General features: G+C 41.4%; 1 protein-coding gene across 4 annotated transcripts in view; it reads right to left on the bottom strand.

Annotated features, from left to right (window-relative positions):
* Tenm1 (teneurin transmembrane protein 1) overlaps positions 1 to 16,062 on the bottom strand; it is an 829,897-nt gene that overhangs the window by 24,381 nt on the left and 789,454 nt on the right. For all 4 annotated transcript variants that reach the window (XM_028881639.1, XM_028881638.2, XM_028881636.2 and 1 more), the window contains 2 exons: positions 3,294 to 3,466; positions 1,982 to 2,217 (listed from right to left, as the gene is read on the bottom strand). In XM_028881639.1, coding sequence (XP_028737472.1) covers positions 1,982 to 2,217; positions 3,294 to 3,466 — 409 coding nt within the window. The remainder of the gene's footprint in view (positions 1 to 1,981; positions 2,218 to 3,293; positions 3,467 to 16,062) is intronic.

The raw sequence follows: 16,062 nt of genomic DNA on the forward strand, positions 1-16,062 counted from the left end.
CATTTTGTTAACTCCGAGGCATTAAATCTAGGTAAAAGACTGTTATTAGATTTCTAGGGACCTGTACAGTCATATCACCTAGCCAATAAGGGATCCAATCCTTCATTTCCAAGACCTCAGGGAGTACATTAGAAGTTACATAGAGAAAAAGGCCTGGAATTTGTTGCACTCACAATCCAGTCTTCAAATCTATTTAACTCTACCATAGGATGGAATTTAGGTCAACTTATAATTAGCATTTACTGAACCCTAAGTGTTTTATGGCTATCAGCTTTTCAAAAGTAAGAAAATTTTGGGACATAAGATATAAATTACATCCCACGGTCACATAAGAGAGACTGGCTTATACTAAAAGAATAAAATAATCCTGAAATTCCACTCTTTCAGATTTGGTTCGTAATATTTTATTGGGACCATAAGCTGGGGGAGGAATTTAAAGTTCAATTTTTCTGTAATCAACCATTAAAGCCATTTGTAGATAATTCCTACCTTTTCATTTTTATTTCACAGCATAAAAATAAGCTGGCGGGTAGCCTATGCCTTTAATCCCAGTACTCATGTCGAGGCAGGGTAATCATGAGTTTGAGCCCCACCTGGGATATAGAAAAGGACCCTGTCTGAAAACAAAAGCAAAAGCAAAAACCAAACCAGACCACTGCCACCATCACCACTGCCACTTGAAACGAAACACCATTTTAAAACAAGGTATAAAACTGGTATCAAGGGCAGGTCATCTGACTTTCCCATCCAAATGTCTCTGCAGTAGTCCCATTTCTTGAGGAACTCATGCACAAATGCTGACTTTTATGCACATCTAGAGCTTTGAGTATTTAGACTGGATTCACGTCTCAATTCAGTGGCCTATCTGGCAAATGTTCTATTACAGACTGATCAATAGAACTGAAACATACAGATTGATTTGTTCATCTAAACAACTTCAGTAGCTATTATTAAAAAGACAAAAAAAACCCTACTAAAGACTGTTTTTATGCACCATCAGTAGAACTGATTAAAAAGCAAGCACACTTGTAGATTTTCTTTTCTGCATCAAGCCCTATGACTGGTTGGTTTGCCTGCTTCACTCTTTGGCCCGATGGTTGGTTGGTAGTTGTATTCTACAGCATTCAATTTACCATCGTTCTTTTACAGTAAGTGAAGAGAGAATGCAAGCATTCTCTGCATCCTGGGTGTGATACCGGTGTTCTGAAGCCTGGTATCAATAATGAATACTTCCTGCAGATTAGCAGTTACTCTGATGCTGACACTGAAGGCTACTCTATTTGGAAATGTGGTCATGTCATCCTAACACAGGTTAATGTTCAAGAAAGGACAGGTAGAGAGGGTGCTATGGTGTTCGCAGTCTTCCTATGCTTCAGGGCAGTGCTTTTGACAGAGATCTTGGCTTAACTGTAGGGAACCATGTTTGGTAAAGACTTGGAAACTCCAAAAGCTCTCAGTTCCCTCAGACAAGATTGTCTGAGTCCTCCAGCTCAGTCTTACTTCCAGTTCTTTGTTCCTATGGCTCTATTTATGGCAATGGCATCATTCACTGACTTTGCCCTCCCATCTTGCCTATGTCTAAATGGTGCCTTATGTCTTACATCCTTCTCTTTCTCTACCCAAAAGTGGACACCTGGCTCAACTTGGGAAATCTAATAAGCATCTCCAGGGCAGACTGGGATGGGTACTGAAGGGCTTCTTGACTAACCATATTTCTCCAGCCAGACTTGTTTGGTGCCTGAAATTGCTACTATTAGAGCACTTTAGCTGGCTAATGACAAAGAAAGCTGCTATTAGAATGCACATTTAAGGATACTGAAGCATTATCAGCTATTAGCACTCTCTCTTGAATTAGTATATCATATAAGCTAGCCGGTCACCCAGAAAAGCTTTGGAGAAGTGAGACTTGAATTTTGGAAGGCTCTTCAGTTTCTGAGGGAACCCATGCATATTTGTCCTTGGTTAAAAGGGAAGGACTCACCCTCAGTCTTCTCTCAAAAGCCGAAACGTTGCCTTTGTTTTGCTCCTTCCTCTGTCTCCACTCAATGAGGTTTGCATTGTGCTCTCCAGGCAATGAAATATTGCATTTGCCCAGAGTGGGATTCACAGCCCCTGCCAGGATGTGGGGTTCTGAGCTGAGGCTGACCTCCATCCCACTGGCAAAGGTGACACGGAGAGAACCATCAGGACTCACCCGATAGGTACTCTGAGTATTTTCTGTGGACACATGAACAAAGGAGAGAGAGGGGAGAGGGGGATGGTAGGGGAGGAGGAAGAGAAGGAAGATGAGGAAGAGAAGGAGGAAGAAGAGGATGAGGAGGAGGAGGAAAAGAAAAAGAAGGAGAAGAAAAGGAAGTTTAGCTTCAGGAGATACATTTGGGAAGGGCTGAGAACTTGGGGCGCTGGGCTCTAACTGCACTCTGGGCTAGACTACCACTCTCATAGATATCTACATTCTCTACCCATTTGGGTCTTGTTATTTTCAAGGCTCGGGTACATCTTGTGAACAGGATAAAAGACTGTTGTAGGTTGGTCTCCTTTTTGTTATCTGTTTCCTTTAACAAGCATTCCCTCACAGACTCCCTCTCACTTGCTGTATTTGCTATCTTAGTTTGGTATGCTGGCAGCTAGAATGAGAAGAGAATGAAACTCAACTCAGCATCTTGCCATCTGGGGATGGCATCACAGCCACTGTAGCCCACAAGATAAAAGTTGGTGTTGTTCCTTTTGGGGTGAATTGCCCCACAGCCTAGCAACAGAGTGAGTCCTAATGGCTAGGCAGTGAAAACTATTTCTCTGTCCACTTCCCCATAGCCTTTAACACATTCCTTCGAAATAATATTTTTTCTTCAATCCTTTCTACGCTCCTCTCTGTGTAGAATGGGTTTTTAATTCTCTCATACCTCTTGTATTCTTCCTTGGGTGCATTGCCTAACTTGCCCTTTTACTCATCCATGTCAGATCTGATCTAGAATGCTAAGCTCAGATGGGGCGCCGACTCTATTATTGCCCTCCAATCCAGGAAACCCTAAAAGAACTTTACAAATGGCTAGCTGTTGGGAAATGACTTGATGGGAGATCAGACTTGGCAGGATGTAACCTCATTACTCCCACAGAGATTGTGGCCCAAAGTGGATACGTGAACATGTGAAAAGTCCAAATTTGTCTGCGTTTCAGCTGGAAAATAGGAGGAAGAACCCACGTTTTCAATCAGGGGGGAAATTCACTTCCTTAATAGAGAAGCTAGGTTTGATTGGAGACGTTAAAGCAGGTGAGTTGTGAAGACCACTTACCTTGTTTTAAAATGTATATAGTACTAGTTGCTGTCAGGTTGGTTGACATGAGGACATTTTCACGGTTGGAAGTGTCTAGCTCCACTTTTGTCAGCTTCTCCAGGTCACTGTGGAAGCTGCTGACCTCTCCAGTAGGAAACGTTGCATTGGTCAGATGTCCCTCGGGGTCATACCTGAGGAATGTAACAAATATCAATTTGAAGCCTCTTGGCAGTGATCACTAAAAATCAATTGGAAGCTAACACAGTTTAACTTTTGTGATAACAAATATCATTAACCTTGTTCACTAAGAAGAAAAAGGTCAAAGAGATGATTAATCAAAAGAAGGTAGTTTTTGAAGAGTCTGAATTCCTGATGACTTCCTTGAGCTGTGCTATTTTACAGAAAAAATATACCTGGTAATGAATCACCAGGATGGAAAACTGATTTATGAATCATGTCCTGCTGGTGCAATGTTGCAGGTCGATCCCATTACTGGTGATGAATTATAAAAACCAGCAGAGGGTGCTGTTGTCAAAGGTAAAGAAGCCACAAATGAGCTCTCAAAGCCCAAGCCGCCCAATAAACTGACTCTGCATTGTGATGGGAAAATTAGAATTTGCTGCTGTTTAAGTTGCCAATTTTGAAATGAATGAATCATTCTTCCAACAAAATGAACAAGCATAGAGGATAATGGAGACATGTTCATTAAAACATTCTGGAGGCCCCTGATCTTGGTATCACTTAAATTCTTTTTATCTTCCTGGAGTATAGTGCATAAATGTTTTGTAATTTGCCTATATGAGGGAGACACATACAAAAAATAATAATTACCTGGGATAATAGGCAATAACCCATATCTGGAAATATAGTCTACTGAGTTTACTTTAAAAAAAAATCAAAATTATTGGCAATCTCACTGTCCTCCAAATGGAAACTGCCTCCCTGAAGGCTTTTGATGTGGAGCTAGTCTTTTATTGCCAATGGAACCATGAAAAATAAACAGTTCATTAAAAGTAAAGACACGCACTTGGAAACCCATTACTGTTTTCTTTTCAAGTTGCAAATTGCAAAATATTTAAGCACTTTTATTTGCCTTTAAAATGTTAAACAGTTATATTCTTTTTAGCCCAAGTGCATAGGATATAGCAAAGACACAGGGACGAGTCTGGCTCTTCCTCACTCTTCTCTAGCAATTCTGTGTAACGAGAGGAGTAGTTCAGGGTGAATCTGCCAGGTTGTAAGGAACCTAGGCAGTTGCTGAAATTTGAAAATCTAGACCAACTTTTGGGTAGGCCAGGTTTTAGCGGATGGAGCTGCACTTGAGGGTATACATAATGCTGTTTCAAGTTCAGTTTCCCATGCACATGTTGTGGCTATGGGCACACATAGATTATCAGCGAAAACAGTTGTGCAGGAAATCAATCAAATGGGTCATGTGATATCACAGCCACTCTGTTATGTTGCTTAATTGGATCCCCCCCTTTTTCAAATGGGCTTCACTCAAAAATGTGTGGTGTGCTGTTACTATGCAGCAAAGGACTCATTGTCAAGCCCAAACAGAGCTGCTATTTGTGCCTGGGGTTAATGGTAAAAATCTTTCCTTTGCCCAACCTGTTTACTCACAGCCTGCTCTGGGGCTCTGCACCTGTAAGCATCAGGCCTCTAGTCAGAAAGCAGCAAAGAAAGGCTATGTTAGGGGTAGAGGTAGGGTTGGGGTAGGGATAGGTAATGGGGTAGAGATAGAAACAGATATAGGTATAGTCCCAGCCTTTGTCTGCCAGCTGGTCCTTCCAGAGGAAGAAAACAATGTCCAGCTTCTATCATCAAAAGGAATCAACCTGCTACTCCCCATAGGAGAAGTTTCTAATTCGCAGACAGAGGACAGCTGTTGCAAACTTTCCTCAGTAGAGAGTGTGCCTGTCCAGCAGTTTGGGTTATGCAGAAATTCCTTTCTGCAAAAATAGCCAAATGAATGGAAACACATGAACTATGAACCAAAGGCTGAGGGGCTCCCAGATGGATCAGGCCCTCTGAATAGGTGAGACAGTTGATTGGCTTGATCAGTTTGGGAGGCATCTAGGCAGTGGGACCAAGTCCTGTGCTCATTGCATGAATTGGCTGTTTGAAACCAGGAACTTATGCAGGGACACTTGGCTTAGTCTGGGAGGAAGGGACTGGACCTCCCTGGACTGAGTCTACCAAGTTGATCACAGTTCTCGGGGGAGGACTTGTCCTGGAGGAGGTGGGAATGGAGGGTGGGCTGGGGGTAAGGGGAGGGCGTGGGAGGGGGGAGAATAGGGGAACCCATGGCTGATATGTAGAACTGAATGGTATTGTAAAATAAAAAATATATATCACAAAAAAAAGAAAAGAAATTCCTTTCTGGTCCCCATTCAGCATAGGCAACCGCCTCATTGTTTTCCCTTTCCTGGATTCTAGGGACTTGCCTCCAATCTTGGTCAATGCCACTGTTCTTCATTCCTGCAGGAAATCGGCTGTAGGTACAGGTTGTCAACTGACTTTTCACTTTGTGGGCAGCTACTTTTTCCCCCCAGTCACACAGACCTATGTTGTATTTTCTTTACTCTGCTTGGAATTGAACCTGGAGCAAAAGCTCTACATCTGAGCTCTACGCCAGCCGTCTCCTTGTTATAGGGCAACATTCCATACGAAAGAGTTCAGTGATTGTGCCCATTTGTGAGAGAAAGACAAGTTCAGACACAACCGAGAGTCATCTATGCATATAGAAGTAAGAATCCAAAGTTCTAGTAAACCACAGTAACCAATCTACTTAATACCTTTAAAATGAACTCAGGTACTTTTTGCATTTTAATGTTTATTCTCCATATCACAAACATAGTTTTCCATATTCTGTTCCTGCTATTGCTTTCCAAAGCTACAGAAGTACATTGGGAGAAGGGAGCTAGTTCTGGATAAGACTAGAATTACCCAAACAGATTCAGGTGGGAGGCTGCTGCTTGGTCCTTTTCTCATGAGGGAGGCAATGTTTTAGGGAATAAAGTAACATTTCCCACAGGCTTGTCTAGTCTCTGAGTAGCCAGAAAGTCATCTTGCCTCATTTCCTTTCTGTGGCTAGATAGGAATTCTTATTTCAAAGTGTACATTTGTATGTAGCTCCAAACAAAGGAGCCCAGCCCCCAACCCATTTACACAGCCGCATTCTGCTCATCCCAGTCAAAGCAGTTACATTTGGTAGTGTTTGTAGTGTGGTGCCTCTCATATGCTCAATCATTTATATGGCTCTGGATCAAAACATAAGAGACCCACCTCTCTTCTGTAGGGTCATTACCAAAGGAAGAGCTACAGGCAGATGTAAACATCAGTGGGTAATTCCCTCAAGTTTGGAAAGATTGCTCAAAGTGGACAAGAAAGAAAGAGAGCCTTTGATTTCCCAGGGCTTGCTTGAGCACCCGGCCCTCCCCCAAAAAAACTCCCATCACCGGGGAATGCATCTGTCCAGGCTGAGTGTCAAAGAAACAAGTTTAATCAAAATCTTTCATGTTGTGTTTTTTTCCCCCTCTTTGGAGCTTTCATCCTTTGGTGCAGAGAGTACAAGCCAATATGCTTCAACTGGTCCCCTCAGGCCACAACATGGGAACAATTCCCTCCCTTCTCTGGGCAATATAGAGAGCTCATTTAACAAGGCACAAGACTTCTGCCAAGGGAATTGTGCCATTAGGCAATGAGTATTGCCTTCCTGGTCATTAGAAGTGGGTTTGGTGAGAGGAGATTTGGCATCCAATGATTTACTCCTAGACTGATTTTGCAGTGTTCCTACAGTGAAGGCATATCACACACTAGCATTGAACACTTAGTTTAGTTCAGCACCGTGACAGACTGTAGGGATGAGCATTTGCGTGCATTTGTGTTCATGAGCACCTGTGTGTGCTCTGGTGTAGCATGAAAAGGAAAGTAATCATTTTTAAATTTAAATTTTGTGTATGGGTGTTTCCTCAGCGTATATGTCTGTCTACCGATTGAATGCCTAGTGCCTGTGGAGGCCAGAAGATGGTATCAGATTCTCTGGAACTGGAGTAACAGGCAGTTTTGAGCCTATATGTGCTGGAAATTGAACCTGGATCCTCTCGAAGATCAGCCAGTGCTCTTAACTGCTGAGCCATCTCTTCATCCTCTTAGAATTCATTATCCTTGAGGGGGATATACTTTAGTTGGGGGAAGTTATATTTATACATTATTAAAAATATATTTGGCCTAATCTTTTCTCATAAAAGATAGTGTAATCTTTCCCCAGAGGAGCATCTAAACTAGATCTAAACTGCACTGAATAGAAACTAGAAGTTTCCCTACCTTTGCTTACAAGAAAATATTCAGATTAATAAATGTGTGATTCATTATTTACATTTTTAAAAGGATAGACAGAGGAGTCAGACCTTTTTTACTACCTCAGGTCAAAACTGACCAATCTAATAAGCGTTCTTTAGGAAATAGGGGACCCCATCTTTCCCACCAGCAATAGTACTTTCCTTTTCATGATGCCTGTTCAAGTCCACAATGCACTTCAGCTCCCATTTGTCGTTCATTCAGCTAATAGAGTCATGTGCTAGGTCCTGGAAAAATGGTGCTGAGCAAAACCCACAGTCTCTAGTATAGCAGATGAAACATGCACAGAAATCATTCTAGTCCCAGGACACTGCCAGCACATACATAAAAGAAGAACTGTAGAAGCCCAGTAAAGACAGAGGTCAATTCTTCCTGAGCTGAGCATAAGAGAGGGAGAAAGATCATGGTGTGGTAGTGTTTCAATCCTGGAAGGTGTACAGAGACTGGGAAGGGAAAGAAAACATTTTAAATAAAGCAGGAACATGGAGACCAGCACAGACCTATGTGGCATGTACATTGGGAAAATGCTGTTTGAGCACAAGGTTTCTTTAGGAAGGAAGTGGGAGAGAAGGCTGGAGAATCAAGCTCAGGCCTGAGCAGGGTGCAGGGAGGTATACCAGGCTCTGGAGGTAAACATGAAGTTACTAGGTAATGTCGAGGCATGGGATAGAATTGTTTTGGGGGTGGGACCTGATCAATGCTATGATGACACTGAGTTGTGGATGTCGAGACTGGGAGCAGTAGGAACTACCATGAGGCTCTAGTCTTAGTTCCTGTAAAGGAAGATGCTGAGCGCTTGTTTTCATCAAATGCATTATGATCACATGTCCTAGGGACTTGACTCCCTCACTCAACTCTAAGTTCACATCTTTTGGCCTCTGAGCCATCTCTGCATTCTCAGAGTCTGGCCAAGAGTGGTGATTAGATGTTGCCAGTGACAGTGGAAAGGAGGGCTGGCTATAATAACAGATAGAGAGGAGCCAGAGCCATCTCTAGTAGTGTTGGGAGGTTTGCTGCTTAGTTTTATCAGCTCTTGACACAAGCTAGAGTCATCTGGGAAGAGGAACCTTAATTGAGTAAATTATTCCATTAGATTGGCCTGTAGTCAAGCCTGTGGCACATTTTCTTGACTGATGATTGATGTGGGAGATTTCAGCTCATTGTGGATGGTACTATCCCTGGGTAGGCGGCCCTAGGTACTATAAGAAAGCAGGCTTAGGAAGGAATGGGGGATAGGCCAGTGAGCACCACGGTATCAGCTTCAGTTCCGGCCTCTGGGTCCCTGCTTTGAGTTCCTCTCCTGACTTCTCTCATTGATGGACTGTAACTTCAAGGTAAAATCAACCCTTCCCTCCTCAAGTTTCTTTTATTCAGTGTTTTAGCTCAGCAACAGAAAGCAAACCAGACTAGGAAGACTAACCCAGTTCACATAGATGTCCTGTGAAAATGCAGCTACACTGCTTGTCAGCCTCTGAAAACCTTTTCTGCCTCTATGTGCTCCCAATCTTTGTGTGGCTCTCTATAGCATCACCAAAATTCTGTTTGCCTCATTATTGAGCTCGGTACAAAGAGAGATATTTGAACAAAGATGTTGAGTTTGTCTTTTGATACCTGAAGGAACAATCATATTATTACATTCTTGTTTATGCGTGGTTTTATTTTTGTTTTTGAGAGAGTCTCATGTACCCAAGGCTGAATTAGAACCTTTTAGGTAAATGAGATGATGGTTTGATCAGGCTGTAGACAGAACTCCTGGCCTTACACACCTTATGCAAGCATTCTACCAATTGAACTACGTCTTCAGCTCCTATTTTTTTTTATTAGATTGTAGTCATTTATCTACCTAGAGGCAAGAGCTGCCCTATAGCACCTTAGTTTTTTCTATCCCATGGCTCTAAAAGACACGAGAATCTTTCTTGTGTTTGGTTATGAGTCTTAGCTGTTAATGAATGAGCCACCTCTCCAGCCCCATTCAAGTATTTGAAGGAGTAACTATCATGTAAAACTTTCTGCATGGACACATGGCTTATGTACCTGGGCCCCTTCTAATCTGATCTGGGAGGAAGGGGGTCACCCTTGACAAAAACTCAGCATTTAAAGAAATAGTCTAGAAGGCATCAAGAAATATAAAAGCTTTTCTCACTTGTCAGTAAGTGACTTTTTTTTTTTTGTGTGTGTGTGTGTGGAAAAAAATATACTAACAAGAGTCTAGAAACAGAGAATGCAGAGGACCGAAAGATCAATAACACATGGAAATACAGAGGTCCTCACAAGTGCAAGGATTTCCTATAAAGGGCAAAGGGACTGAGGAGCCATTAACTTGGCCTAATCTGACAGCAGACACAACTGATGCTCTGGCCTCAGCCTGAGGCCTTTTCCATTTAATGTAGCAGAAGATTTTTGCTAGGAAAATGCCAGAAAAAATAAGCAAAAGCATCATGGTTTCTGTTTCAGTTCTGAGGATGAAGAGGATTTGCTTGTTATGTGAGGTGCAAGGCCTTTCCCTTGGATCTCCACTGTGGCAGGGTCATTACAATTAGGGGCCCATTAGCTTGTCAGGGCAGAATGCATTTCTCATTGTTCCAGTACTCTTGTGTTGACAGTCACCTCCTTGTTAGCCATTTCTCTGTGGTCAGCTTCTCCCTCTTGCCCACCCCTTCTCTGACACTCAGGATGCTTATGGGCAGTGAGGCTTCAAGTACTAATACTCGGGGTGTATAATTTTGATCTTGGTCCAAATCAAACAGAATTATGGAAATCAATGAACTATTTAAACAATATCCCATCATACAATAAAAGCCCCCACACTACTTCTGCACAAGAGGCTGTTTTAAGTCCCATTTGCGTTTCCTACTGCTCAGGGTCATCGTGTCATTTTTCCTCTCAATAGCTGCAGATAATCGAAAGCTGAACAGATGACTCTCACGGGTCTCTCTGCACATCAAATATCCATCCTGTCCAACATTGCTTCTCATCTCACAACAGAATTTCTGTTTTTAACTTGGAAAACTATTTGTCCCCTTTAACCAAAGAAAGAGGCCACTTTCTCACTTTAGAAAAACATTTGAGGTTTCAGGAGAGCCTTTCAGTTTCTGCCATGCTTAGCCTTATTTTGACCCTAATTGAGATAGTAGGTCCAATTGTGTGTCCCCAAACTTCAGGTGGACAAGGACATTTTGTGGGACTATCCACGCCTGGATTAAAGTACAGGAAGGTGTAAGTGGAACAAGCCACATGCAGAAGGTAGATGATTTAAGCCCATTATTAGGGACAGAAACCATGCATTCTTACATGGCCAGGCAAGATAGGATAGGGGCTCTTTGTTAGGGACCGCTGCTGTTCAGCCTGAGAACAGATAGCTTCCAAGGGAAGAGGCATGCTCTCTCAATACATCTAATTTGTTCATGAGTGTTTCAGCATATTTCTTGCTGGGGTTAAGGAGGTGAGGAAAGAAGAGCCTTCTTCGTTATCTAATGATGTTTCCCTATTCATTTCCTGCTCTAGCTCTCCATATTCTGCACTGGCATGCTTGTGATCTCAGATAGCCACCCTTTTATGGAACACAGTGTGGTAGGACAGGAAGAATAAGTCTAACTCTAGTTCTGAATGGGCAAGTTACTTCCTTGCTCTGGGACTCTTCTCCCTCATTTATAAAATGACTTTTAATTTTTCTTTGTGGCCATAAAATTCCAAGATTCCTCCCATGTGGATGCTTGTGTTTCCTATTCCTTAGAGTCTCAATGTTGGTTATGCCACTGATGTTTGTAGCTTCCCCTTACTGATCGTGGACTGAGTCTTGGTGACAGGTCTGGGGGATCCTGCTTATCATATTGTACCTACTTCAAGATGCCAACAGCAGAGAGCTGGCATACAAATTGATCTTTCAGTAACACTCTCTTCTCCACTGGGCATCATATTTTTTTATCTCTATACTGTACATTTTCCATTAGCAAACAAATATATTTCACTAAAAACTTCTGTAATTTCGAGGCTAGCCTGGTCTACAATAGTGAGTTTCAGGCCAGCCAAGGCTACATAGTGAAACCCTGCCTCAAACCCAACCCAAACCCAAATCAAACAAAAATGAACAACAACAAAAAATTCCTTCTGGTGACTTCATCTCTCACCCTGCTCCATGTGCTCTAATTTCTCTACTCCTTAGAGTAAAGGTCCTCGAAGTAATTTTTCATCCACTGTGTCCAATCTTTCTCCTACTTACTTTTTATTGTTATTGAGAGATAATTCACATACCATAAAATTTATCATTTTAAAGGGTACAAGCTTCTAATGTTTCACTGGTCATGTTATATAACCATCACCACCACTTCTAGGATATTTCTACCATCTCCAAACAAACCCTATATTCATTATCCCTGACCACATCCCCAATTCATTCAGCTCTGGATAACTATTAATCTATATCTATATGGATTTTGCCTCTTCTGGGCATTTTCTGTCAATGTAACCATATGATATTTTCCCTCTTGTGTTTAGCATTTTTCACTTAATGCATGTGAGGTTGATCCATGTTTTTGCACTTATCAATGCTGTGGGATGTTCTGTATGTCCTGTGGGAGCCTGTTCTTGGGTTCCTCGTGGCTTTACCCAGCAGGTCCACATAGAGGATGATTAGGACCATGGGCCTGAGTGCAGGTGTCTGAGATGGTCTGCACTTGGCTGTGCTGGGGGATGGTCTGTATGGCAAATGTGTTGCTCTGATTGGTCAATAAATAAAACCTGATTGGCCGTGGCTAGTCAGGAAGTATAGGTGGGACTAACAGAGAGGAGAAATAAAAGAACAGGAAGGCAGGAGTCACTGCCTGCAGCTGCCCACCACAACAAGCGGCATGTGAAAATGCCGGTAAGCCACAAGCCATGTGGCAGGGTATAGATTTGTGGAAATGGATTAATTTAAGCTATAAGAACAGTTAGTAAGAAACCTGCCACGGCCATACAGTTTGTAGGCAATATAAGTCTCTGTGTTTACTTGGTTGGGTCTGAGTGGCTGTGGGACTGGCAGGAGACAAAGATTTGTCCTGACTGTGGGCAAGGCAGGAAAACTTAAGCTACATATCAAAACTTCATTTCTACTTTTGAGTATTTTTTTCATGATGTTGATAGATTGCCTTATGCATGTCCACTCATTACTTGATGGACACTTCTTGGTTATTATAAACATTTGTGTAACTATCTAGTCTTTCTTCAACCTGTTCTATCCAGGCTTGAGTCCTCCACTGTGTTGCAGATTCTTCCCCCTTTCAGGTAAATAATGACCTTTACAATCCAAAATAGAATGGTCGATTCTCAGGACCAACTTACTTATTAATGTCTGATGCCCTTTCATTTTTTTTTCTGGGGATGCCAGACCTTGTCCCCAGGGTCATGTGTATGTTAAGCAGGTCACCTACCATTGAACTGTTACTCAGCCCCCTTTTCCTTCTTGAATTACCTGTTTTACATAGTGATGGAGCATGAATGCTTCCCCCAATTTTGTAAATTGAAATATTATAAGCAGGCTTTCATTTGAACTGTTATTGTAATGTTTTCAAATTTTATGTGTATATGTGTTTTTTTATCCTGTATGTATATCTGTGTATTATTTGCATACCTGATACACCTGGAGACTGGAAGAGGGCATCGGATACCTTGGAACTGAAGTAAAGGATAGTTGTGAACTGAAGTAAAGGATAGTTGTGAGCTGCCATGAAGTGTTGGGAATTAAGCCCAAGTTCTCTAAAAAGGCAGCCAGTGATTGTAACCATTCAGTCATGTCTCCAACTTCAAGAGTTGGGGTCTTTAGGAGATGACTAGGTCATGAGGGTTCTGCCTCCATAATGATATTTCTGATTTTATGAAAGAGTTCTAGGCAAATAGTCTACTTTTACCCTCCCTACTTCTGCCATGTGAAGACACACAGTAAGAGGTAGCATCGTGCAAGCAGAGAGTACCCCATACCACACACTGATTCTGCTGGCACCTTGATCTTAAGACTTTCTAGCCCCTGGCAAGGTATCTTAGTGGGTAGAAACACTTGCTGCACAGGCCTGGTGGCCTGAGTTTGATGTTTGATCCCTAGAACCCCTGAAAATGTGGAAGGAGAGTATCAACTCCACAAAGCTGTCCTCTGACACACACACACACACACACACACACACACACACACACACACACACACACACAGAGTGAATTCCCACTCTTTAGAAATAAGCTGGTCTCAGGCAGTTTGTTTAAGAGTGCAAATGGGCCGGCCTAACACAGTTGGCTTCCAGGATGTGCTGCTGCTTCCCTAGTTCACTGACCCTCTTTTATCAGTCTCTTTTGCCACTTTTCTTAAGCTAAACTCTGAAGTGCTTCAGGATCATTCTGTTGCTATCTTTCCTTAGTCTATACTTCCTTTTCTGGAGATCTCATCTGTTTCATGGATTTAAATATATTTTAAACATTGGTTGATTCCAAATGTGGATTCCTAGCTTCTCTTCAATTCCAGACTCATTTATTTAAATGTTTAACTAATTGTCAGAAATTGAATTTCTAGTCTCTTACCTTACAATATTTCTTGCATAATGTTTCTTTCAAAAAATAGAAACCCCTATATTCTGTTGCTTAGGCCAAATAGTTTGAAGTTATCTTTGACTCATCTTTTCTAAAAATCCTACATATGCTTTGTCATTAAGTATTGATCATCCTTATTTTCAAAATGTATACAGATTTTTTGATACATCTTTTTATTAATAAATTATCTATCTACCATCTATCTATCTACCATCTATCTATCCACCATCTATCTATCTACCATCTATCTATCTATCTATCTATCTATCTATCTATCTATCTATCAATCATCTATCACAAATCTTAAAAGGTCTTATTAATAAAGAACAAACCCAGGAACAGGGTATTGAGGTGATCACTGAAAGATCAGAGAAACAGAACCAGCCACAGCTAACCTTGCCTAGTCAATTCCTCAGCTGATCTCGTTTTCTCAGACTGGAAGCCTCTGTGTCCTCATCCAAATGGATCTCAGCTGAACTGCTGCTCAAAAGCCTAAAAGCTTAACCAGGCTCTAGTTCCTGATCCTCACACCTTATATACCTTTCTGCTTCCTGCCATCACTTCCTGGGATTAAAGGTGTGTGTCACCATGCCTGGCTGTTTCCAGTGTGGCTTTGAACTCACAGAGATCCGGATGGATCTCTGCCTCCAGAATGCTAAGATTAAAGGTGTGTGTGCAACCATTTTTTGGCCTCTATGTTTATCAAGTGGCTGTTCTGTTCTCTGACTCCAGATAAGTTTATTAGGGTGCACAATATTTTGGGGAACATAATATCACCACATATCTATCTATATGTCTATATTGTATGTGCCATAGCACAAAGGGGGAAGTCAGAGAACAACTTACAACTTGTGGAAGTCAGTTCTCTTCTTCCACATGTGGGTCTCTGGGATCAAACTCAAGTTATCAGACTTGGAGGCAAGCACCATTACCTGCTGAGCCATCTTACTAGCTCAAGATTATTAAGACATGTCATACCATATTCACATATATGTATACATATATATTCTTCATTTAACATCACTATTTGAAATTCTATGCAACTAATTGTCCTCCAGTACAATGTAAGATCTATGAAACTTGATCTTTTTTTAAATGGTTATATCACCACACCTAGTGGGCATGTGCAGCCTGTGTTCAACATGTTCAACTCAGGATAGTTATGAATGAAGGCCAATACAAAATCATGAAATGCTTTAACCCATTATGCCATTTTTTTGTGACTTGTTTTGTAAGTTTATTTTATACTTCTTGTGTGAACTTAGTAGTTGACATCCTTCTGCCTCAGGGTCAAAGGTTAGACATGCCTGGAACATTTGTAGTACATAGCAAATACTCAACAAATAGGAAGCGAACAAAGGAGAAGGGAACAGTTTACCTGGTTGTTTTGAAACCTAGCTAACCTTTCAACTATTTATTTTGGGAGGACTGAATTCAGCAGGCAAGTTTCAAGATTTCCTTGCCTAATTTTAACAGCATTGTGAATTGGAGTGAGCCTTGCTTTCAAAGACATTGAAAGTTTCTCATTAAGAATGAATTTTCCTAAAGGAAGACTATTTGAAACTTTGGCTTCTTGACATAGTTTATTAGTATTTGAGTTCTGGACGGCTGGGTAAATCAGGACCACTGAACTATATTTGTAGCTTAGTTACTTATATATAAAGTGGGAGTGGTAGGATCACCTATGTCACATTGTTACAAAGAGAATCAAATAAAATAATGTATAATAATTACCTAGTACAATATCTAGCACTAAGTAGATCCTTAGAGGACAGTACCTTTTGTTACTCTTATTAAGGTGCAAGAGAACTTCAAAAAACAAACAAAAAAACAAAACAGAGGACGGCCTGCATTAGAGACTACTGAATTCATT

This window comes from Peromyscus leucopus, chromosome X (genome assembly GCF_004664715.2).
Source record: "Peromyscus leucopus breed LL Stock chromosome X, UCI_PerLeu_2.1, whole genome shotgun sequence".
NCBI lineage: Eukaryota > Metazoa > Chordata > Mammalia > Rodentia > Cricetidae > Peromyscus > Peromyscus leucopus.